General features: G+C 37.9%; 2 protein-coding genes across 3 annotated transcripts in view; both read left to right on the forward strand.

The window, feature by feature from the left end:
• The first annotated feature begins 3,564 nt into the window (after positions 1-3,564).
• LOC124167156 (apolipophorins-like) overlaps positions 3,565-25,042 on the forward strand; it is a 205,293-nt gene continuing 183,815 nt past the window's right edge. Inside the window, exon 1 of the mRNA XM_046544962.1 lies at positions 3,565-3,628. Within this exon, the coding sequence (XP_046400918.1) occupies positions 3,568-3,628 (61 nt within the window). The 5' untranslated portion in view covers positions 3,565-3,567. The remainder of the gene's footprint in view (positions 3,629-25,042) is intronic.
• LOC124167254 lies at positions 14,136-16,759 on the forward strand. Of its 2 annotated transcripts, none has more exons than XM_046545141.1 (5): positions 14,136-14,414; positions 14,500-14,725; positions 14,885-15,063; positions 15,155-15,377; positions 15,488-16,759. In XM_046545141.1, the coding sequence occupies exons 2-5, from the start codon at positions 14,611-14,613 to the stop codon at positions 16,612-16,614; spliced, it is 1,644 nt and encodes a 547-aa protein (XP_046401097.1). In that variant the 5' UTR covers positions 14,136-14,414; positions 14,500-14,610; the 3' UTR covers positions 16,615-16,759. The 2 variants fall into 2 exon arrangements, with proteins under 2 accessions (XP_046401097.1, XP_046401096.1); XM_046545140.1 differs by having other exon boundaries at positions 14,136-14,286.

The raw sequence follows: 25,042 nt of genomic DNA on the forward strand, positions 1-25,042 counted from the left end.
GAAGCATCTGAACTACTAGCTGCAAGGATGCATGAAAAGAATTTAATGGGACAAGGTACAAAAATAATTTTTTATCGCACAAGGGAAAAGGATCTGCTACCCTTCTTTACCCAAGAAGACAATCTTACTTTTTATTAGACGTTAGAGGTCTTCTGAAAGGAATGGGACTACCACAATTTGAAGCTAGTGATTGGTGTTTGTTCATTGATAGCTCCAAGCGTAGTTTAAAATGTGTTCTTCAAAATGCTATCAAGTTTGGCTCAATACCAATCGCTCATTCAACTGAAATGAAAGAAGAATATGATACAATAGTATTGGTCTTACAGAAGATAAAATACCAGGAACATCGCTTGGTGATTTGTGTAGATTTTATAATGGTGAACTTTCTTCTTGGACTGCAATTTGGCAACACAAAATATCCTTGTTTCTTGTGCCTCTGTGCTAGCAGGGACAGACAAACCACTGGATTAAGAAGAAGTGGTCAAAGAGAGAAAACTTAGTTGTTGGGTAAAAACATTATTGCTGAGTCTTTAGTTGAACGGGAGAAAATCACCTTACTGTCCCTTCATGTTAAACTAGGCCTAATGAAGCAATTTGTAAAGGCTCTTGACAAGGATGGACCATGATTCGGCTACATAACAATAAAAATGCCGCAGATAAGTATATAAAAACTTAAAGCTGGTATTTTTGAAGGGCCATAAATCAGACAACTTACAAAGGATCCTGCTTTTGTCAAGTCAATGAATGGGATTGAAAAAAACAGTTGGCTTTCATTTGTAATAAAAAAATTTCTGGGAAATCACAAACGAGAGAATTATCTCGAACTGGTAAACCATATGCACACTAACTTTAAATCACTTGGATGTAATATGAGCAAAGAAGTTCACTACCTACACAGTCACTTAGACTGTTTTCCTGAAAGTTTAGGCGACACAAGTGAAAAACAAGGTGAAAGATTTCACCAGGAAATCAAAACAATGGAAGATCGCTACCAAGGAAGATGGGATAACCATATGATGGCAGATTACTGCTGGTGCTTAAAACGAGACTGTTTTAACAAAGTGCAAACAAGAAAATCGCGCAAAAGAAGACGTTTTTACGTCTTTTTTCTTTAAAGTGTTTTATTTCGGTAAAAAATGTTACTACTTGTATTCAATTGTATTGTAAAACTAATGTAATTGTAGGGGTTATTACATTACTATAAATAAATCAAGTCTTTATATTTTGCGGGTTTTATCATTTATGTAATTATCCCATATCATCATATTGAACATTTTTTACATAACCAATAACATATCTGTATCTTGAAAACTAGAGCTGATAGGAAAAAACTAATATCATATTTGGATTCAGCACCCCACTTATACTTGAAATCAGCTTTAAAAGCTCCGGCACCAAAACCACTGTTGACCTGTGTTATTAATACCTTATCAAACGAGGAAAACTGTCCGACCTCAGCCAGTTTAAATAGGTGATTATCAAGAAATGTTTCCCTGACCTCTCTGCCTCATGCATGCATTGATAAACTCAGACGATGTCAAACTCCTATCTATTCGTATAGAATTTAGGTCCCTGTGACGTCACGTGGAGTGGAATCGCATGAGCGCCAATCTGGCCTTTTTCAAATGAGGTTAAAATTCACGATTGCCATTCGTCTAATCTGGCATTTCTAAAACCAAATAATTTGTATATTATGAATACACTAATGGTGGGTAAGGAATCGGAATCAATGAATTTCGTTTTCTTTAATGAAGGAAACTACCCCATTGTTATTCGGCGGCCCGGGATTTATCTCCATCGAAAGTGGTTCGTTTAAACTCCGTATTTCATAAAAAATATAATCGAAAAAATTAATTATTCCACAATTAGACTACTTTGCTAATTTTTTATTGTGAAATTTTTAACACTGCAATTTTACTAATCTCAGCTTATGCTTTCATATTTAAAATTAAAAATTCAACCGAATAAATGTAAATACGTTAAAAACTATCACGAAATAAATAGCAAATGCTGAAGTTTGATACATAATATCAATGTGTGTTAAAAAAAAAACCTTGTCATTAGTTATGTCACTTTTATTAGTGTGAGTTGATTTCACTAGTTGAATGATCAAATTAGAACGTCTAGGCAATTTAAATGTAAAAGTGGCTGTTACCTTTAATTTCAATAGCGTGTTATTTACTGTCTGTGCCAAATCTAGGAAATACTTCTAAGAGCCATGACGATAATCTTCTCATTGAATACTAATCTACGTTTTAGCTATATACTAATTTGGTTGCCTAATATTATGAAAAATTTTAAAGTTTAAAGGGTTTAAAAAAGGAAATTCCAATAGTTTTCTAAAATTATATTTTTTCCACTTTTTAAACTATCGTACTTATATTTCAGCCAAATTGCTTTCGGCTTTTATCAGGATAGAATAATGTTTACTGATGAATTTTTTATCACCTTTGTAGAGCACATTGTTTACAGAAGTTTTTAATTATGCATAAATATTCTACTCAATTTCACAAGTCAATGATTTGGTTTTAAGTGCCACTCTGAAGAAGTCTTTCGCACTCGTGATATGCAAAAATACTCAATATTAGTCTTCTCTAATTTCAATGAAATGGAAACATGCCTATGTTCTTGTTCTATTTTTTACCTTAAAAATATCAAAAGATTCTGATGGTAGTGTTGCTTCTTCCCAGCATGATTAAAACATGTTAAGTGTTACGTCCATAGTTTTTATTAAATATCTCATTCGTCCTTAGTTTTTATTAAATATCTAGTGGAAATGAGAGAGGAGAAAATACATGATATTGTATATCATACGAACTTACAATTACAAATTCCCCTGAGTTACAGAATGGGTATTTTTTCTCAATTGCAATTTAATTATTTAAAAGGCATGAACTTCTAAATATTCCCTTGCCTATTAGACCAAGGCTAAAAGGATTTATATATATATATGTACAGCAAGTTATAATCGTCGTTTTCTACACTCAGCTTTCATTACTTTCTGTCATTACAACCCTCTTTCCTCTTGCTCTCTGCATTCCTTGTTTCCAGCTCACTCTTGGCCTTCCTCTTTTTAGTTTTACTGGATGTCTGTTATCCAATATTTGCTTGGGCCATGCGATTCCATGCATTGGCTAAACCAGAGTAGTTACTTTCTTTTTACCTCTTCGACTAGATATTTTTTTCAGTTCCATAATCTTCGCTATTGAATCATTTCTAGCTTTATCGATTATAAGGAAATTTCAATCATGACGTATTTGTTGTTGTGCATCGGAGTGTATTTGCGATTGCGTCAAAAATATTGCGAAAAATTCCTTACGTTTCCTATTTCTACCTTTGGATGTGTTCAGTCTCACATGGAAATTACTTATCAAAATCGTGCCTCCTTTCGCCGGTCGAATATGGTGGACCTTCCGAGAAGGGAGGAGAGACATCGATTCAAGGGTGGGGGTAGTCTCTCCGCACGAGGCTCCTTCCTGCCCTCTTCCAATGGGTGCTACCCCAGCGCCATCGTCCGCTATATAAACGTCGGTTACCGCCAAGGTAGCGGTCATGCTGCCTTGAAGCATGGCGAAGTGGATCGTTTTAGCGCTCGTGGCGCTGACGGCGCTGAAAGACGCAGCAACAGGTAAGTGGGAGGATTGACTGTTTTTTCCCCTCTGTCAGGACCATGGTCAGGACTCTCCCAGTATAACTCCATTCTCGGCGAAATAATTGTGCGTGAAACAGTGAATTAAATTATGTTTCTGTGGACCGAGTTGTTGTTGGAAGATCTATTAGCGTGCTCCAAGTATTGAAGTGTAAGCGCAGATGCTGTGGTTGCTCTTCCGTGTTTTCCATTTATTTTATTGTGTTATTAGTTGAATAAAAGTTTTTATTTCAGTTTTCGTGAACTAGGGAGGGATGGTGAATGTGGGAGGGTGGACATACTGGGGTGATTCGCTAAATGCCGTATTCAAACCTACCCGATCCGGTTGAACGCTTGAATAATATATTAAATCGAAGTCTGGGCCAAAAGTTTGGGCCGCAACGTTATAGTCCAGTGATAAGTTATCTATTTCCTATTAGTACAGTATTAGGGAGTGTTATTAAGGGAGAGAAGACTATCAAATCCCTATCTTCGTTCGGATGACCTCTGGACGCGTAGTTGAATTGTAACTTTTGAATTATATAATAACTGTAACAGTTTGCGATCTTTGAATAATGATTACGATCACGTGGGATAAATTTCGTGAAGTTTATTAAAATGAAAGCCTCTGGATCTTTGTTGAATTTTGAAAGTAAGTGTTTTGGCCCTAGGAAAAGGAAGTGAAAATTCTATGGAGATAGAATCTATGTACACGACTGAAAATCTAGTTTTTACCTATCATTTTTGTCCCTATGCTATAGGTTATGATCGCAACAAAACTTTTTTTTCGAATTTCTGCTTCTACCCTGATTCACGTGTGTCGCAGTATTTCGAGATGACACATAACTTTCTCTCAATCGGTCGTATTTAATCTTTTTTCGCGACGAATCACTCCTTTACAACTTACGTTATCCACTCGAAATTTTCAGATTTAATATAGGAGATCTTTTTCAGCTTTTGCGTACATCTCGAGTATAAAAATTTTGCGAATGTGGAAGTATTGAGGTAAATTTTTCATAGTTCAGCTCCAAGAAAATGTCGACTTCGGTTTATTTTATGCTCCCTGGAAATTCGGACAGAAAATTATTTTCTGAATACAACAAAGAAAACCGCATGTATATCTGAGTTTTCCTTCGCGAGATATGTAATGATAAATATTAAGAATTTTAAAGCGCGGGAAAAACTCCCTCACCCCCCAAGCCACTGCCGACGAAGCCTCGATGACGTCAAAGGTGCCTAAACATCACGCGAAGCTATTGTTGTGATTGTTTGTAATAGTTGCCAGCAGTTGTGAGAGCTTCGTTTGCTAGACGTGTTGATTATTTTATATTTAAAGATAAATATCCGACGATAGAGGCTTGGAAGCCCTCATATTTTGCATTACTTATAATATTAATATCTGAGTAATGGCATAAAATATATAACAGGAGCAGTTAAACCAAAAATTTTATAATACCTAAATAACATCGTTGTAGGAGTCTGAGCCACGGCCATTGGAAGGGGGATACGTTAATTGTAAGTTGATGTTATCGACGGCATATCATTCATTTAAGTATGTAATTAGAACTATTTTGATGTTTACTAATGTCTGCTTAGCTTTTATATACAATAACTTCATCCGTTTATTCGTAGATACCGGAGAATTCGTCGTTTAGGACTGTCTGTGCTTGTATTATGGGGTGGATTCCAGTCAATGCAACTTTTGCTCGCTGATTGGAGACATCTAGGAACATTTTTGTGCCAAAATAGTGTTATTTTCAACGTGACATCTCCCGTTATGCTACTGCTAATAATCACAGTGCCAGTGGTTGTAATGCACAAAGTTTGACAAGGTTGAAAAATATCGGGCAAGAGTTATCAGTGTTCCATCGTGATTGAATAGAAGGGATTACACTACCAAATATTATCCTTGATTTATAAAGCAATGGTTGTAAGAAAGCCTCTCGCCAAATTTTACCACTGAGCGCTGAATAATTTCGCCCCTAGAGGAGTTTGAAGTTTCAACTTGAATTCCGCGCCAAAAACGTATTTCTCGGGTGACGCCATGTTGATGACGTGTGAACCTCATGATATCTGCATTGCTTGCATAAGGAGTGCATTATCGTAGGCGTTATTTCGAGTATAAATAAATGGTATATGAAACATAGAATTTTAAATGAGTGGGAGGAAACCTTACGTGTACTGTTGTGTGCCTAGTGTGAAACTACCTCTCGTTAAACACAAGAAAAGTATTTTTTTATTGTGCCAAACGACCCAGACCGAGGAAAGTGATGGTACCACGCTGCACCGAGACAGCATATTCCTTCAGAGATGGGCTATTATAGAATTTGTGAGGGCCATTTTAATGTAAGTCTCTTCTGCTTCTCAATGGGATTTAGTTTCCATTACTCCTTATGTTGTCTTTGGCCACACATCGCAAAAGTTCGTATGTGCTAAAATAAATACGCGCTCAACGGGAAATTTTACTATTTAATTGCAAATAAATCATTATGTTTCAATTTAAGTTGAATTTAATGATTGTTTCGTGTGCATTTACTATATATTTGCTCCGGTTTTCACTCTTTGTTTCTATCTTGCGCATTAAAAGTCAACTACTGTCACGGAAAGGGTCTTCGACGCTAACCTGGTAATGTGTCAAATAGTACAAAGTAATACATTATTATCACAAATTTGTACTCCAGGAAATACTACGATATAGTATTACTCACAACAAGAAGAAATAAGCACATTTGAGTCACGGTGCCGCCAGGTGTGTAAATAGAAGCACAAATAGTATAAATATTAACTTTTCTTTCTTTTTTAACTTTTATAATCTTACAGCAAAACACAGAAACCAAAGGAAAATACGTACTGAATGAATGCTAGCAAATAGTTTGGACTATCATCAATCGAAAAAGAATAAGGGTCAAATTATACAATTTAAGGTGTGACTCCTCTCGCTAGACTTCAAACTGTACGTTAATGCCGACGTCATTATTTTATCCACCATTTTTTCTTAATTAAAAAAAATTTGCCTTAGCTTCAATGCCAGCGAAATTACGAGTACAAAAAACCTGCAAATAAGAAAGAAAACGAGAGAAAAAGCTGAAAAAATTATGAAAGACTGTCCCGATCCCTCAACCTTTACTAGCACAGCTCAAATCGATGGCAACTTGGCCGCCTCGGAAACATAAAATTACTCAAAAAATAAGTATTTTAAAAAGTAAGGGTGAAAACCAGCTCAAGTATGCAGGAAATGCATACGAAATAATCATTACATCCTGCATAAATAGAAGCGGAATGATAAATTTGCAGTATAAAATAATTTATCCGTTTGAGTGCATATACATATACTCGCCGCGCTGCGCGCCCTCGTTAGGGGGCCACGCCCCCTAAAACCCTCCCCGCATCCGGCTTCGCCGGCTGCTCCCACCGAACGGCTTCGCCGTCCCACCCGCGACTCCTCGGAACGGCTTCGCCGTTCCTCGTCGGGGGTCGGCTTCGCCGCCCAGATATTGAGGCAGAGACCCGTTAGTTCCTCGGAACGGCTTCGCCGTTCATGGTGTAAGGGCGGCTTGGTCGCCCAAGGGTTACCCGAGTCCCCCCGAGGCGTCGACTCCTGGGAACGGCATCGCCCTTCCTCGTGACGGGGCGGCTTCGCCGCCCAAGGTTTACCGGTGTCCCCCCGAGCCGTCGACTCCTCGGAACGGCTGCCCCGTTCCTCGCCTGTGGGCGGCTTTGCCGCCCAGGGGTTATCGTCGCCATCCCCCTCGTAAGACACCCGTTCGGCTGCTCCACGTGTCGGGGCGGATTCGCCGCCCGAGGGTTCTCGGAGTTTTTCCGCGCCTCTGACTCCTCGGAGTGCGTCCGTCGTTCCTGGAGCGGGGGGAGCTTCGCCGCCAGGGTTTTCACTCCTCACAAGCAATGCGTACTACCGGCTATCCCCTATCGTTTACGAAGGCTGCCGGGGGATAATGTTGCAGAATGTAGACGCATGCTAGCCGTGATTGGGGCATTTTAGCTTATGACGATGTTTTTAAGGCGGTCCTGGGGGTTTCCAGGGGTTTTTGTGAGTATACTGACTACGGTCACAATCATCCTAAGGAATTCCTTAGCGATGAGTCATAGGAGAACGGAATTACTGCTAAAATATGCGAAAACAACAAAGAAACATGCTATTTACGGAGAGAAATAATTTTTTCTCTGGTCTTCTAGGGAGCCACGTGAAATTTCGAGGGGTTTTCCTGCATAATATTTGTTAGCCTATCTACAATAAAAATTCCAGCTCTCTAGCTTTAGGGGTACAATGAATTTTCCCCTATGACTCACATAAAGATTACAAATTCTGTGTCCTCCACATAGCGGTGCATAGGCGCTGTAATAAGGCATTACTCACGCGAATTTCGTGGCCGCACCTTATGAGGAAGTGGTTTTAAAAAATCGCATTTAGGTGTCCATGCGCCAGGACTATCAAAATACCCCTACTATTTCGTTAAGAAATATACATTTAAAAATTTGAAGTTTTATTGCGGGTAGTAAATGGGCATGACTAATTGAACATAACGGGTAAATATAGCCGACACAATTCCCATTCGGAATCAATAAAAACGATACAACTGGGATGAATGGTACACGAAATATACGACTTATTAGGTAATTTTTATTTTTTGGGGGGGTCACAGGGGGTTTTCGGGGGATTTTATGTGCTTTTTCCGTATAACGCGGCATCGTTTACCTTCGATAAAAATTTCGGCTCTGTAGCTGTAGTGCAAGCATGGTTTTTCGACGGTGTCACCCGTTAAAATTAAATATTCTGCGTTCTCCTGGTAGCGGCACGTAGGGGCACGAGATAGACGTCGTTCACGTTAATTTGGTGTACGTACGTCGTCAGGGAGTGGCAAAAAAAATTCCGAAAAATTTAAAATCGTGTGTTGAGGGAATGCAAACTTCACGGCGGATGTGTTGTAAGTTACCAAACGTTGTAGGAGTCGCAATTTCAATGGAAATACATAATCGCTAATTACTCGAAATTCGTCGAACGTATGGATATGAAAAGTTCTAGTATCTTGCATTAAATGGTATTGGTCCTACGATTATTGCAAATTGGTCAAAAAAATTCCCAAAATGATCCCATAAGAAAAGCATTGAAAATTTGAAAAAGTTAAAAAAAATACTTTAAATCAAAATATTGCAAAGAAAACCACACCAAAAAATCATCAGGAGCGCAGTCGACCAAAGCGAGGCATCTACTTTAAAAATGCTGTTCCAGCGAAATTTGAATGCTAATCCTAAAAGAAACGGAGAGAACCCCAAACTTTCGCACTTTAGAGGGAAAGAAAATAGCTACCTATAACTATAGCACATTTTGAAATTTATTTCATAATTTAATCCGGAAACTAAAAACCATAAATAAGTTAACGATTTTACGATGGTATGTCCACAAATTAAAGCATCCACCATAATTGCCGTGATTACTGTCTCTATCAAAACTGTAAAAATTTCATCTTAAGAAGTTTCATTTCAATGAAATGATTCGTTTTAAGACAAAAAAATTGTTCATCGAGCCTCGGTTGATAATGTCAGTACATTTCGAGAATCACCCAGACCAAAATTAACGTTTTTTTTACCATGATGATAAAATTTTGGCCACTATTTCCACGAACCCAGTATGTTTACGGCTTCTTCAAGAGTTACTCCCGCGGCATTCATGAGGTTCAAACGTCACATGGCGTCAGCCAATAGAAATACGTTCCGCGTCGTGGGCGTGGCCTAAGCTCCTAGCGGACTTTTAAAGCTATTTATCTCGGTTAAAAATCGAATTTGAGCTCTGAAATTTGGCGTGTGTGTTTTTAATTTATATCTTTTTGGTTTAAAATAAAAAATCCAATTTCTAATTTTGAGTGTTCCCTCCTATTGTAAAAAGTGCCATTACGCTATCGATAAATGTCTAAAGGCCTGGTTACACGATGCATTAACCCGTACGGGTTAATGTATGAATGCGTGTCTGTTTGCATGTCTGAATTCATGGACGTTTGCGTGAACGAGGAACATGAATGAGCGGTTACACGGTACATGCGTTCGCACAAGTTTTCACACATTTTCTCGTAACGCGAGGCGTTTAGTTTTTATTTATTCCCTTTACAGTGCGCAAAATTTAAATGTGAAAACAGTATCATTAGGTAGGAAGCAGACGATACCTACCAGAAAATAATTCCCTTTTCGTTGTTTCCTATAGGACCAGGAAATTTCACATACTGGTAATATATTTGCGCTGCCGTGTAAACAGTGGTTTTCATTGTAGTTGCCGAACTTGTTTCATTTCGTGCCAGTAATATTTATTTATATTTAATATTTATCGTTATCGCTCGCTTAATGCTATATCTCAATAGCACTCTATTTATTTCAAACCGTTATCAAAGTTAATACTTAGGCTGAAAATTTGTAGTCGCATCTTGTTTTTAAGCCGTGTTTACTAGACATTTTTCTGTCATCTGTTTCACTGACAATGAGTGTAGATGATGAATAAAATCTTCTCGGGTTAAGCACCGGGTCAGGCTTTTTGAGGCCTCAAAAAGCCTGACCCGGTGCTTAACCCGAGAAGATTTTATTCATTCGATTCGCCGGGAAAAACTACGATCATTTAGTGTAGATGATGTATGAGAGTAGATATTTTTAATAGTTTGTTCTACTTTTGTCCGGGACGGTTATAAATTTAAGAAGATATTTGCTGTTGATGGAAAAGATGTTAGTCTAGAGGTCTTGTCGATTTATGAACTTGCGTAATGCAGTGGCGGTTTGCCCATAAGGACTCTCGGACGCCGCCCCTCCCAAATATTTGAAAAAGTAAAAAAAATAAATATCCATTAATTTATAATTATACATCTGATTAATCAAAGCGTTTTTTCAGTCCCATACATCGAAAGTGTTGGAAAAACACGAAAAGAAATAGCGCGAGAAGTTCGTATTTGTAGCCGTGGGGCGCTGGCCAGAACGTCCCAATCCATCCCCATGCAGTTATATGGAGAGTGGTAGTGGTGGGGGCTGCTGGTGCTATGACGCGTCTAGCGTTGTGTCTTATGGAAGTCTTGGGACGTCGTCCGAAAATGCGCAGAGCGACGAGTGAGTTGACATCGCTGCGCAGGCCGGCGGGCGTATAATCTGGCGTCTACTTGGTGCTGCCACAGAAAAGGGACCTACGGAATCAGAATGGTCACTGTACTGGGTGTAGTTATACGATTTTAATTTTTAATCACTGGTAGGTATTGCTACAGTAAATAAATTATCCCATTATGCTTGCGTTTTTTGGTGTTTGAATTCCGGAACACATAAAATCCAACCAGTTAAAGGCCGTATTGACGAAGGAAAACTATTCTCGAGTATTTGACACAGTTCTGTTATGATTACCTACGAATTTCAAGAACCTTGGGGAAACTAATATTATAATATTTAGGCCTTAACAATGTATTCATATCTTCCCGATGATTAGAAATACGGTACCTATTTTTCAGATAAATTTGTCAAAAGACCTGCAGTATTAGGAAAAATCAGTTAACATTCCCCACTGATTTATAATTTAAGAAATAGTTGCGTGCGTGATAGGGTGAAGGATTAAGTATGATTTAAATCGTTAAGCGCGACTTTAAATAGAGTCATTCAATTAATGTCATGAAGTTCCGCGTACAATGCACCTTTTGTGTGTAGGTTCATCATTTTTTTTGGCGTCCTTGTTGTATTAGTTCATGTTCACCTAATTCCTCAGCGGCAGAGCGGTAGCTGTCTGACGGAAAATGCCCACTTGGGTCTGATTTAAGTGGCCTCGAAGAGTTCATATCAGTGCGGAAATCCTTACAGCTCCCATCTGTGGCTCAGTCGAGTCGTCTTCTTTTACGATCTAGAACTTATTTTCTATTATATCATGGCAATGATTTCGAAGACACGGTTATTCCAAATGCGACCCGTTGGCGTCTCGTGTGTTTACCACATATGAATCTTAGACTCAAGGAGATGGTCCGTGACGTCCTTTGTTTGCTTGAATGGCTTTGCTGACCTTAAATTCGTCCCTCAGCTGAATCAGCATTAGTGGACCACGACTTCTATCTCCCTTGAGTCGTCCTTATAGTAACGGCAAGACTCTCGGAAAGAACGGAGTGAAATGAGTTCAGACATCATTTTCGAGGAGTTAATTGTGCGTAATTGCCGATTAAGAAGTTTCTTAGTGCTGTGTGTACATTCAAGAAGACAATTTTGAATTAATCAACAGTGCTCGTTTTTTTAAGGGAAATATAGGGAAAAATTTTCCCAATTCTGTGTCCAGGCACCTTGTTCTTTTTGGTCGTATTTTTCGTCGGCCTATTTTGTGTTGTCCCTTGTTTATTTATAGACTAGTGCCCTTGCCATGTGTTCAATCAGAAAGAAATTGTTGTCCAGCGCTGATTTCAACGATCGTGTAATTGATCACCTTGCTGGACAAAATGAATGAAGGATGGACTTTTGCAATATAACTAAAGGCCTGTGAGTATTTCATATTTTGTTAAAAATGTGTGAGAAATGTTTAATTGTTGATTTTAAATCATACTGTATTCAAGAAGCAACGCGAACACCGCCATCAAAGTTTACATCTGCAATAGCAAAGCGCGCGCATTCTAGTAGTGTTTGTTGCCTAGTGGAAGTCAGTGACACTCTCCTCCCTCCTCAGGTGTTAAAAGTGTCATTGCTACCTAAATCATTGCAAATGTTGTATAGATTTGACAAATAACGCATTATGATTGCAAAACGAACAACAGAAGTGTATTTCGGGCATATCCTCACGAAGAATGTAGACGCTAAAACCTAAAGTTACGTATTTTCGTTTGTATTTGCAAAATATCGCAGCAAATATATTTTTATTCTTCAAGATCATTGATCAGTATCATCGAGAGTCCGGACTAAGCCGATCCGTATGACCGAGAGTCTACTGCATTTAGTATTTATTAATCAAGCTTTATTAGGAAAACTAGGTATTTTTTTTGAAAAAAAAACGGAACGTATGGCATCACAGAATTTAATTCCTAGATTGCCGTAAAAACTTAATAAAATACACGAAATATTAAAAAATTATGACCCCCCGGTGGAGTGCGCCCCCCCTAGCATTTGACTCACGAGCCGCCACTGGCGTAATGTGAGTCGTATTTTTGTGGTGGGCCAGCGCATTCCCACCTCGGGCGTATAAAAGGTAGAATTGTCGTTAATTCGTATGGTATAAATTATGTTTAAATGTTTTCTAGAAGTCGTATGATAGCCGTTGTATTTCACAAATGTCGTGTTGAAAACTCTGTGACAACCTCATTGATTGTTTTGTTCCGGCATAATACAACCAATAAGATACCATAGGAATTTGGTATGTCCGGCATACATACAGGGATAATCTATACGAATATTAGTGTTGATGCAAATGGTGAGTTTGTGGTAGGATTCAAGCACTTACGATACAGTACAAATGAACAAATACGCGTAAAGAGTTACTGAATAGCCAAGACGGCCGTGGAATAGCCCTGCAGATAACAACTAAATGTGTCGTTTCCCACCAGGTAGCTCTGTTATCAACTTGTGCGAATGCATGAACGAAATTAGAACAGGTTCTATTTTCCGTTCACGCGTTCATGCATTTGTACATTTTGGGGTGGTTACACGGTGAATTTTTCCGTTCATTCTCGCGTTCATACATTTAGACATTAACCCGTACGGGTTAATGCACCGTGTAACCAGGCCTTAACAGTAGTGTAAAAATTGTAAGTGGCATGCTAATCTCCGTTGTTCACCGTAGATATGACATTTCACTATCACGCTATTGAAATAAAAACTGTGTGTGAAGTTTGTTATTCCATTATTTCAACGAATAGTAGTGAGAAAAGTCACCTGTGTCACTTGTGTGGGCTAATTTAAGGGTTTAAATCAGTGAATAAATAGTTGTTTCATCATAACGAGTTCTGTTATTGTAAGTTGTACGTGAAGAATATAAGAATGTGACAGTGACTTCCAGTTTTTGAGAAGAGTATTTGCCTATTTCCCACTATATTTTTATGGTATATGCTATAGTCAGGGATGGGCATGATTCGTCTTCATGAATCACGAATCATGATTCGCGAATCACAAACTGTGATTTGTGATTCGTGATTCGGATCATTTTTTTTCGTGATTCGTGAACCGTGAGTCGACTCTTTTATTACTAGTTGAGGTGATTCGTGAGTCGAATATTTGTGATGCAGCTCACGATTCACTGACGAATCACGAATTAATTTCACTGCTGTATACGTACAAGTCAGAAGTGCAGCCACTCGGATAATTCAAAAATATATTTTGCACTGTAAATTCGTTCAAATGTGACTTTCAATTGTTTTGAACAAGATGACAAGATAGAAATGAAATTTGAAAATAGCAAGACACAAGTCAAAGAAAATGTCAAGAAGGCAGTCTGGAGAAATGGCCAGTAAGTACCAGTAAGTTATTATTGCAGTTTATGCTTACCTATAATTCTTACTCTACTTTTATTAATCATTTCACTAATTCAAATTCGTAAACACTACAAAGTGATTTTTATAATAGAATTCGTGTCATTTCAGGTGAGGTAAATCATGGTCTTAGTGATAACGTTGCTGAAGGTGGTACCAATTACCGTGCCCCATCGAATTTAATTTTTGATGGTAAATTTTTCCAAATTGTAAGTCAATCTGAGAAATATATTTCTGCCCAATGTCAGCTTTGCTTGCCTGTAAACAAAGTGGTTAAAGGAGTGGTAGGCAGCACTTCAAATTTTACTCGGCATCTTAAAGTACGAAAAAATGGTCAACTTTTTATTGACAACAGTATGATTGATTCCAAATTTATTAAAATAATGCATCATCATTGCTTTTTAGTTGGTTCACAACGCATTACAAAGTTATAACAAATATAAATCACAGAAGAATGCCAAACGGACTGGTGAAATTCAGCAGAAGAAAATTACTAACTTTGTTTCTTCCAAATGCATGAGAGTGAAAATCAATAATGAAATGCTGAACAAAGATATAATGCACTACATTATTCATAGCATGAAGCCTGTCCGCACTGTGGAAGATGAAAATTTTATGCGAATGTTTCAACGTAAGTTTTCTCAGGCCAGCAAGTGGTTAAGGGAATTTATTGATAATACGATGAACTCTGTGATGGTATTTCTCACATTTCTAATGACGTCCTACATCAACTTTTTTCTAATACACTCTCTTTTTACTTTATGTGCTGATGTATTTTATCCTTTGATAGATATTGATCCTTCGGTTCAGATCATGTCAAGGAGAACAATGGGTCGAAAATTAAACCTCATGTTTGAAAATGTAAACCAAAATTTGGCAAGCAAATTTACAGAAATTCAATTTATGACTTCTACTGCAGATATTTGGTCCACGAAACATAGAAGCTTCCTTGGTGTCACAGCTCATTGGGTAAATTGTAAAATAATATTATATAAAGCCTTTTGTGGCCTTAGCGTTATTTATTCATTGATCAAATATGCTAACTGATTTATGTTTCCAGATAAATGATGAAACATTGACTCGTGAAAGTGCTGTTTTATCATGTGTTCGATTTAAAGGTACACATGATTACAAGAATATAGCAGACACTCTACACAATATTTTCATCAGTTTTGGGTTAAACAATGAGAAAGTTGCCACAATGATTACGGATAATGGGTCTAACTTCGTAAAGGCATTCAAAGAGTTTGGCTGCAGTGAAATAATAAATATAGACAGCGATGGTAATAACTTAAGACAATAATATTATACTATTATTGACGAATTTCTTACAGTACAATTTATGCATAAAAATTCAATGTCTTTGCTGAATCAGTTTTCGTATTGTTTACAGATTTGCCCATGCATGAAGACGATAGTGACATTGAAGAGCTTTGCATTGATCTGAATTTTGGCTCAATAAATATGGCATGTGAAGATCTAGAAGAAGACAGGTTTTTACCCAAACATTTGCGGTGTTTTTCTCATACATTATCCTTAATTGCAACAACAGATTTAACAAAAATTCTCAAGAACTCTCCATCTTTGGTTAATCGCTTGCACAAATCTGTAATGGCAAAGTGTAGTTATATCTGGAATGCATCACGTAGGCCTAAATCTTCAGAAATTATTACTGAAATTCTTGATTGTAGTCTCGTATACCCTTGCCCTACTCGGTGGAATTCACTGTTTGATGCAGTTTCTCAAATTGTAAAATTGAGGCCAAAAATGAATGATGTGTTACGGAAACTGGACATGAAGCAATTATTCTCTGATACAGAATTTGACTATATGGAAGAATTCATTGCTTGCTTGCGACCAATTGCACAAGCCATTGATGTGCTTCAAAGTGGGAACAGCTGTTTCTATGGACAACTTCTACCCACATTATTTTCAATACGCAAGAAACTTGCGGATCAGCTGGAGAAGCCACTGCTCTATACCTTATATTTAATTCCTGAGTTGTTGACCGCTCTGAACACTCGTTTTGGCAAATATTATAATCTATCTCCAGAAGTGAATGATGCAATACTGGCAGCAGCATTCCACCCTCAGTTCAAAATGCTTTGGTTGCCAAATAATGTGAGTGATATTGATAGTAAGCGAATTACTAACCTGTGCCTAAATTGTTTGGAAGAAGTCAAGAATAATGGCACACCATCTATCCACAGTAATAGTGAAGAGGACTCAGATTTTTATGTTTTAGCCTCACCAAGTAAAAGCAAGACATCTCGAAGTCAGTTAGAGTTTGCTTCTTTTATGGCTGATTCAGATAAAACCTTCAAATGTTTTACTCAGGGCTACCCTAATATTCGTAAACTTTTTATTAAATACAATACCCCAATATGTTCTTCTGGTCCAGTGGAGAGACTATTTTCATGGGGTAACTTTATTTTGAAACCAGAAAGATCAAAAATGTCCGACAAGGTGTTTGAGAAGTTAATATTTCTGAAAGGCAATCAACCATATTGCTGTCTCTAATAAGTTTTTTTATATGATATTGTTTTTTCTTGGGTTTCCAACCGAGTGAGAAAATTCGTGGCTAATGTTTTTCGTAATGTACTCGTTACTTAATGTAACACTCTTCCATCGTCCTCTGAGCAGAAATGAACTGCAGGCCTTCCCTTCTGCGCTTATACAGGGTGTCCCATTTTAAGTTCCCACCCCGAATATCTCGAAATCTAAGCAAAATGAGAAAAAATGTTTCAGACAAAAGTTATAGGGTTTAGAAGGGGACATACGATGGTGACTTTGAAAATGACCTTGAAGTCGATTTTCAAGGTCAAAGAGGGGGTAACTTCCATTTCTTAAATAGAAACCCATATTTTTTATTGCAGGATCGTATCCCAGACGGCACAGGAAGTTTTCGTACCTAAATACGAGGGTGGACAATCAAGATACAAAAATCGCGCTTAGGAAGTTACTTAGAAGGTTTTGTTTCTTTATTTCCTTTAATGACGAAAAAAGATGCAAGAGGACTGGAAAATTCATATGCATCGATAAAATTGTATCTCATCGATAAAACTGTATTCGGTCTGGGACTATTTTCTTTCGCGGGTGGTGCCATCTGGTGCCATCGTGCCCTATCCTCCTAGAAAGATCACATGCCTTCACAAGCCGTTGGAGATCGCGTCGTTTACGTCACGTCTCACTACATTTCAGGGATTTTTGTGGTTAAGTTAGTGAAGAATAGAGTGTCTGGTAATGTGGAAGTTTCCCTTATTCTTTAATTTCATTCACTGGGCTTCAGAAACGTGTTTGTGAGATATTTTTGTTAGAAATGCCTTTCGTGTGTGTATTGTCGGGATGTAATGGAAACTCCGGGACATATGGTTCAAGTTTTTAGCTCTCCAAAAGATCCTGAGTTGAAGAAGAAGTGCATTTGGGCGATAAGAAGAAAACATTTCACCCCTACGAAAAACTGTGAGGTATGTACTCTTTCTCGCTGTAATTATTTGGATGTAATTTTAAGTCAGAAGTGGCTATTCAGTACTAAAAATGGTGATTCAAAATATTGTAGCAGCAATTCTTTTGAAAATTCTTGCATTTTAGTTGTCTTTTTTGTATTAATTCATTCGGTAAACGTGTGGTTAAAGGAGAAACTAGGAATAAGCTGCCAAGTTTATAGGATCGAATATTGCTTCTTAGCTTGCCCTATGGTGTATTACACGTCGGCTTTCATCATTTCAAATTATCTTATGCTATAGTTTAAAACAATAAAAATATCAGGCATACAAATATTTACTATATTTACGAGCCTAGTAATTTGATTTCTCATGCAGAAATACCAAAAATTGGAAATGATTTGACCTAATAAGTTACATGGTATTTTATTATTTATTAATTTTAGGTGTGTGAGCTTCACATTGCACCATTGTGATATCAGAAAGTAATCTGTGGCCTTGGACGAGAAGACGAGGAGAAAATTCTTGCTGAATGGAAGGTGCCCAGATTGGAGGAAGGTACCATTGCTTCACTGTTACCTGTCGCCAAGAAGACAGACATTGTGGCATAAGTGACATATTTGTGGATGTGGATTTGATTTGTGCAAGTTGGTGCAGTGATAGTGGACGTTCATCGGAGAAAGTATTGACGATAGTTTGTATGTATCGACCAGTCCTCTTTTAAATAATTTTCTATTCGAAAGAGAATAAGAGTAATTGTTTCGCTAAATTAGATGTGGGATAGAAGAGAAAATTGGAAATATTATTGTGGTTGACAATAGAAAATACATAATATATGTATTGTATTTCTGTGGGTTTTTTCTTTCCTGCCTCTTTAAAATTTCTTGCGGTGGTGACTTCATGCAAAGTAAGTATAAAATCGGAGGTGTGATCTAAGAGATAACATGTTTTATTTTACAAGTGTTTATGCTGGTGATTTGGCAGGACTTTCATATTTTTAATAGGTTGATACATTTACTGCAGTTACCTAGGGACTTTTACTCATACCAAATAATTTTTCAAATACTTTAGCGCCTGATATGGGTAAGTTTTAGTAGCTGAGACTGAACTATACGTTAATTTTTGCTTGCATTTTGATGAATTCGATCATACTAATAGCAGATGTGTCAGCAATCCTGTTTCATCGGCAATTTTTATTTAAAAATCTTATTTCGTCAGGCTTTAGGGTAAGCTTTTTAATGCTCGTGGGCTATGTGATGTCTTATTTAGTGTCAAAATTAATAAGAATTTACTCTCATTAACATCTCAAGGTTTCCAAGTAAGTACGAGCCACTTAACAATGCTGGATGCTGGTGGTGCGTGAATTAGCCGTGAGAATCTCATTTTTCGCAGAGTTATTTAAGTGGCCGAGTAAGTTTTGTAAGTTCTCAATGGGTAAATAATACTATATCATGAATTCTAATTACCATGAAAAACTCACAACCGACAAAAACTTTGTCGGTCGTGAGTCTTTCATGGTAATTAGAATTCATGATATGGTGTTATTTACCTATTGAGAACTTACAATTCATTCGTATCAAGGTTCTCGCTACGGTCGGTAGTTATCGATTGTGTTGCGTTCGATACATTTTTCGATCGTGCGAGTTACGATATAACTAATTTCGACCTAATCGATTGAGATTAGCCTGAGTGCCGTGTTCCTGCGCGCTATGTATCCAATCGTACGTGCTTAGTAGCGGACATTCACATGCTGCGTACGCGCTTCGTCGACAGGCCGCGAATGGTATGTATCCATTGACGAAAAGCGACGGAGCGGCACAGTATCCCCTTAGTCAATGGGTACTATGTACATACGAATTAGATACGGAGGGTTCTGTGCCGTCTGGGATTCTACGGAAAAAAAAATACAAATTTCTTGTTGGAAACTTTTTATTGAAAAATGTATTTTTCCAGAGTTTTCTCACAAATTTCGCTCATCTTCGCGCAAATCTGGCCCACACCGAACTGGTTCATTGGGTTCAATTTCATGAGCAGGGGGCTACGGGAGGAACCTTCGCGGATCGCGCCGCTCCCGAAACAGAGAAAAACACGGTAGTTTCACAGCAACCTAGTATCGGGTATTAGTTTTTGTGGTAAAATAATAGTCTAGATGTTCTCGTGGTCGCAATTTTCTTTGGTGAAATATTTGTTCAGGTGTTACCTTCGTCGTTTCGAACTACTATCGTCACAAAAAAGGTAGAAGCTGAACTTTAAGCATGAGTATAAAATCGTATCGAAGCTCGATAGGGTCTCGTCATATTTCTGTTTACTAATTGTTTATTCAACTACAACAATGAATCATGGAACATTGTTTAAACGTAAACATTTGGCTTCTACGGTCGAAAGAGTGAATTGGAACACGCGAAAAACAATGAAAACAGCGAAACGGTCGTCTCCTTCATCTCGTCACGGGAAAAATATTTGATTGGTGATTTTCGTTGTAATTTTTATAGACAGAGCAACATCATCGCATTACGAACAGCTTGTTAAAATTAAATGTTACTCATTCCTTTATTTAAAAAATGGCCGAAAGGTAGATTTCAATTTCCGAGGTGTGGAGATGAAAATGAATATCGCAGTTAAATACGTGATGTGTTGCTCTGTCTATAAAAATTACAACGAAAATCACCAATCAAATATTTTTCCCGTGACGAGATGAAGGAGACGACCGTTTCGCTGTTTTCATTGTTTTTCGCGTGTTCCAATTCACTCTTTCGACCGTAGAAGCCAAATGTTTACGTTTAAACAATGTTCCATGATTCATTGTTGTAGTTGAATAAACAATTAGTAAACAGAAATATGACGAGACCCTATCGAGCTTCGATACGATTTTATACTCATGCTTAAAGTTCAGCTTCTACCTTTTTTGTGACGATAGTAGTTCGAAACGACGAAGGTAACACCTGAACAAATATTTCACCAAAGAAAATTGCGACCACGAGAACATCTAGACTATTATTTTACCACAAAAACTAATACCCGATACTAGGTTGCTGTGAAACTACCGTGTTTTTCTCTGTTTCGGGAGCGGCGCGATCCGCGAAGGTTCCTCCCGTAGCCCCCTGCTCATGAAATTGAACCCAATGAACCAGTTCGGTGTGGGCCAGATTTGCGCGAAGATGAGCGAAATTTGTGAGAAAACTCTGGAAAAATACATTTTTCAATAAAAAGTTTCCAACAAGAAATTTGTATTTTTTTTTCCGTAGAATACGATCCTGCAATAAAAAATATGGGTTTCTATTTAAGAAATGGAAGTTACCCCCTCTTTGACCTTGAAAATCGACTTCAAGGTCATTTTCAAAGTCACCATCGTATGTCCCCTTCTAAACCCTATAACTTTTGTCTGAAACATTTTTTCTCATTTTGCTTAGATTTCGAGATATTCGGGGTGGGAACTTAAAATGGGACACCCTGTATAGCTGTTCAATCCGGGGGGCATTGTTGTCATCTTCTGTCCATTATTTTTTAAATTAATGGTTTCTATGAAGAGAATGGAAACAACCATTTCCAGGCCATGTTTTTAAAATTATTTGAAGTTTTTAATTTCATATCCCGAGGCAGTATGCTGAATGCCTTGATAGCAACGTTTGTAATTTTTTTTAATAATAAAAAAAATAGATGAATTGATCGCCAACCTATGATTCTAAATTCCTTTTTTCCTCTTACAATTAGGGATATTAATAGAGGTTAATATGTCCAATACGAGTGAATCAATGTATATCATAGGTAGCTCCATGTTGGTTTAAGGACGTGAAGGTAACCCAACTAACGGCATATTTTTGCATTCTTACTTTGCTAGATTTATTTTTTTAATAGTGCGGTTTAGACTAGTACATTATTGCCAACTCTTTTTCATGCATGATATGTAGTGCATGTTTGGTGAGAATTCACCCCCTACCACACACCTTTATTTTGGCTTGCAGGATGTTGATGTACAGAAATTCTGGTAATTTATGATATCCCGTTGATTCATACTGCATCTGCACAAGTTTTAATTAACAGGTGAAAAAATTGGTATAGGTTCCCAATTATGGGACCAATGTTCATAATGTGACCATTACTTAGTGTTATTGTCAATCTGAAATGGCACAATGATTTTCCTTAAAATATGATTCGTGATTCGTGAACCGCACGAATCATATTTTAAGGAAAAATCACATGATTCATGATTCGAGATTTGAATCAAATTTCCAGGCGTGAATCGTGATTCGTGCGTCGAATCTAATTTCTTCCATGATTCGTGATTCGCGACTCGAATCAATATTAGGTGATTCGTGCCCAACCCTGGCTATAGTATATTGTTTGTGGATTTACCTATATTATTGAAAAAGGTTGTAGCTTGTGTGTGTGTTGGCAGCGGAACCGATTCGCGATCTCACATGTGGATTGTGTGCAGACTGTTTTGCTGTGAATTCGTATCGTAGGGCGGATAGGACTACCTTCTCCGCTAATTCGGCGTTGCCAAATTCAACAGCACAGCTTACTCTAATGTCAACAGCACAGCTTACGATCGTTATCCTCCAGTATTACAAGTTTCTTTTACATCTCGATTTGCCGCCGACGTATAGCAATAATTTGTCTTAACAAATTCCGTGAGGGTCGTGGCATCAATTTTAGGTGTCCTAAAAAAAAGGCTGGTGTCCTAACACCCCATGCCACACGCCTTTTAGGCGATTTGCGGGGTATTATGTAGATGTATTTCAGGTGTACTATTCGAACGAGTAGCAACTTTATCATCCATTTTTCTGATAACTAAAACATACGAAGTGAAACGCTTGTACTTCATCATCCCGATGCCGCATTATTAATATCCCAAGTAATAATCTAGGCACAATAGCAATAGGAAAACTTGCCCAAGAATAACATAACAAAATAAAGTAACGATGAGCTGCTAAATACTCCCTCAAAACAAATTTTACACCATGCGCTCAGCGTATTTCCCAACTCCCTACGGTTGTTTAGGCACCTATGACGTCACGCCTGGCCTCGGCAACGCATGGGTGTCTTCGCGTAGTGGTCGGCTCAGAGAAAATTTTCTCGATTTTAAATGCAGTTTTTTTATTTCTTTTGATGTTGAATGGAGAAACTGAATGTATTTTTGCGAGCTAATGTATCCATTTGACTTATTCAAAATAGTTTTTTGAGCAATCTACGATCCATGCAAGTTCCTCGTGTCTCTGGACGAGATTTGAGTGTCAAATGCCGCGTATCCCAGCCGTTGACATTCGCTCCGTAGAGCTTGACATTGATCTTGATGCTCGATTGTAGACCGAGGATGATAAGTGGTATCATGGGAAGAGAAAGAGAGGTTAAGTTCAAAACTGAATGGCAACTCGGCAAATAGATAAGTGGTTTAGTGCGCGCTAAAGGACGGGAGAGACTGACCAGGGTCACATGAGGGTGGATCCAGGGTCAACGAAGGTTGTATCTAAGGAGATGAATTAGCGTGATGAAATTGAAGTAAATTGTTATCTTTTCTTTTGCGAAATTCCCCCAAGTTGGTCGCAGAAATTCCCCGTTGTAAGCCCTTTCCAAAGGTGACAATTTATGGTTTTTCAACTAAAAACTTGTAGTTTTCATTGTATTCAAGCTACCATCTATAATCGTATATCGGATTATAAACTGTCGCATTTTGTTACACGATAAAGTTAAAAATTCTAGCGCATGCTATTTACAAGACCGAAAGTCTTACAAAATTTGGAATTGAGTTTTTTCTACTTTATGGCTTCTTATCGGTCGTCGTTAAAGTTTGACGTGCATGGCTTTTATGTTACGTCAATGGTTTGAATAGGGTGTCTAATTCACATTCGATTCCGTCGTCTGCCTCTTTTCCATTAAAGGTGGAGTATATGGTGTGATTATTTTTACTTTACGGCGTATTGAATCCACCAAAGTGTTTGAGATTTAAGTCCTGATATTTTATTGAATGTTATAGAAATTTTACCCAAATACTTCAAATTATTGAATATATAGAGAATCACTCTAATCTAATTGGTCTGATTTTATGATTCATTTGTTTTTCTTTATAACTTACGCTGTCACCTTTAGAATTTCATGGTATTTCATAATTATTCGTAGAGAATGTGCACATGTATAGTATAAAAATTTCACCCTAACATACTAAAGTAAATTTTTCATATTTTCATAAAATCCGACTCTGTTTTCGAAACGTCGGCATCAATGGAGACTTTCACCCGGTGGACAGCTCGAGTTCAACCACAATACGGTCAAATGTTTGAGGAGGATTACTCATTTAAAATTGGAATTAATGAGAAATAAGACCGGTCAGTCGTGGGTTCTACGTCTACATCCTTCTTTCATGGATGCGGATTTAGATTCTGATAATTGTGAGTGGATGATATTAGGATATTGCGTTACGGGTAACCACAATTCGTTTCTTTGATTTTCAGATAATTTTTTTTAGCGAAATATAACTTATAGCTAGTGTACAAACCTAGGTTTGTACACTAGCTATAAGTTATACTTATTAAGTTATATGCTATTTCCGTTGTTAGCGGTAACGCCCCGTTCGGTTTAACTGCTTCTAATAGGATAGTTTCTTTCATCATAGAAAACGAAAGGTATTGATTGCGATTCGTAACCCACCATAGGCGGATTCAGGGGGGGGGGGGCACGGGGGCACGTGCCCCCCCCAGACCCTCAAAAATATGTAAGATTTTTAATACGGTCCCTTTATGATTGCGTTCGTTTTGTATTACGAGGTATCGTTGTGCCCCACCCAGAAAAAAAATCCTGGATACGGCCTTGCTTGTGCCCCTCCCAGAAAAAAATCCTGGATCCGCCCCTGTAACCCACCATTAGTGTATTCATAATATACAAATTATTTCGTTTTAGAAATACAGGTTTAGACGAATGGCAATGGTCCATTTTTATCCTCATTTGAAAAAGGCCAGATTGGCGCCCACGCGATGCCACTCCACGTGACGTCACAGGGACCTAGTTTCTCTACGAGTAGATGGGAGTTATACATCGTCTGAGATTACCAATGCATGCATTAGGCGCAGAGCTCTGGGAAACATGTCTTAATAATCACTTATTAAAACGGGCTAAGGTCGGAAAGTTTTCCTCGTTTGATAAGGTGTTAATAATCCTTATTTTAGCCTAGCGCTACCAGCTAGCAGGGTACTCATCTACCCGCTAGCAGCCTGCGTCGTATCAGCGCTTAAGCCTCCCTCAAGGTCACCTCACGGGGCGGCAGCGGGAACGAGGAATACGTCACGCGGAGAGATTTCCCGGCATTCATACTTAGCCGTCGCGTTTTCGCGCGCTTGAAAATTTTCACTTTTCATTTAATCGCGAATAATAGATATCGTCAATTAAAAATCTAAATGCGTGAAATACGTACTCCAGGAGTAATAATCTTTCGATTTAGGCAATAAAAAAATAATAGGAAACCACCCTATTGCATCACCTATAAAATATTAATGTGGAAATCGTGGAAATCA

Source organism: Ischnura elegans, chromosome 10 (genome assembly GCF_921293095.1).
Source record: "Ischnura elegans chromosome 10, ioIscEleg1.1, whole genome shotgun sequence".
In the NCBI taxonomy this organism is placed as follows: Eukaryota; Metazoa; Arthropoda; class Insecta; order Odonata; family Coenagrionidae; genus Ischnura; species Ischnura elegans.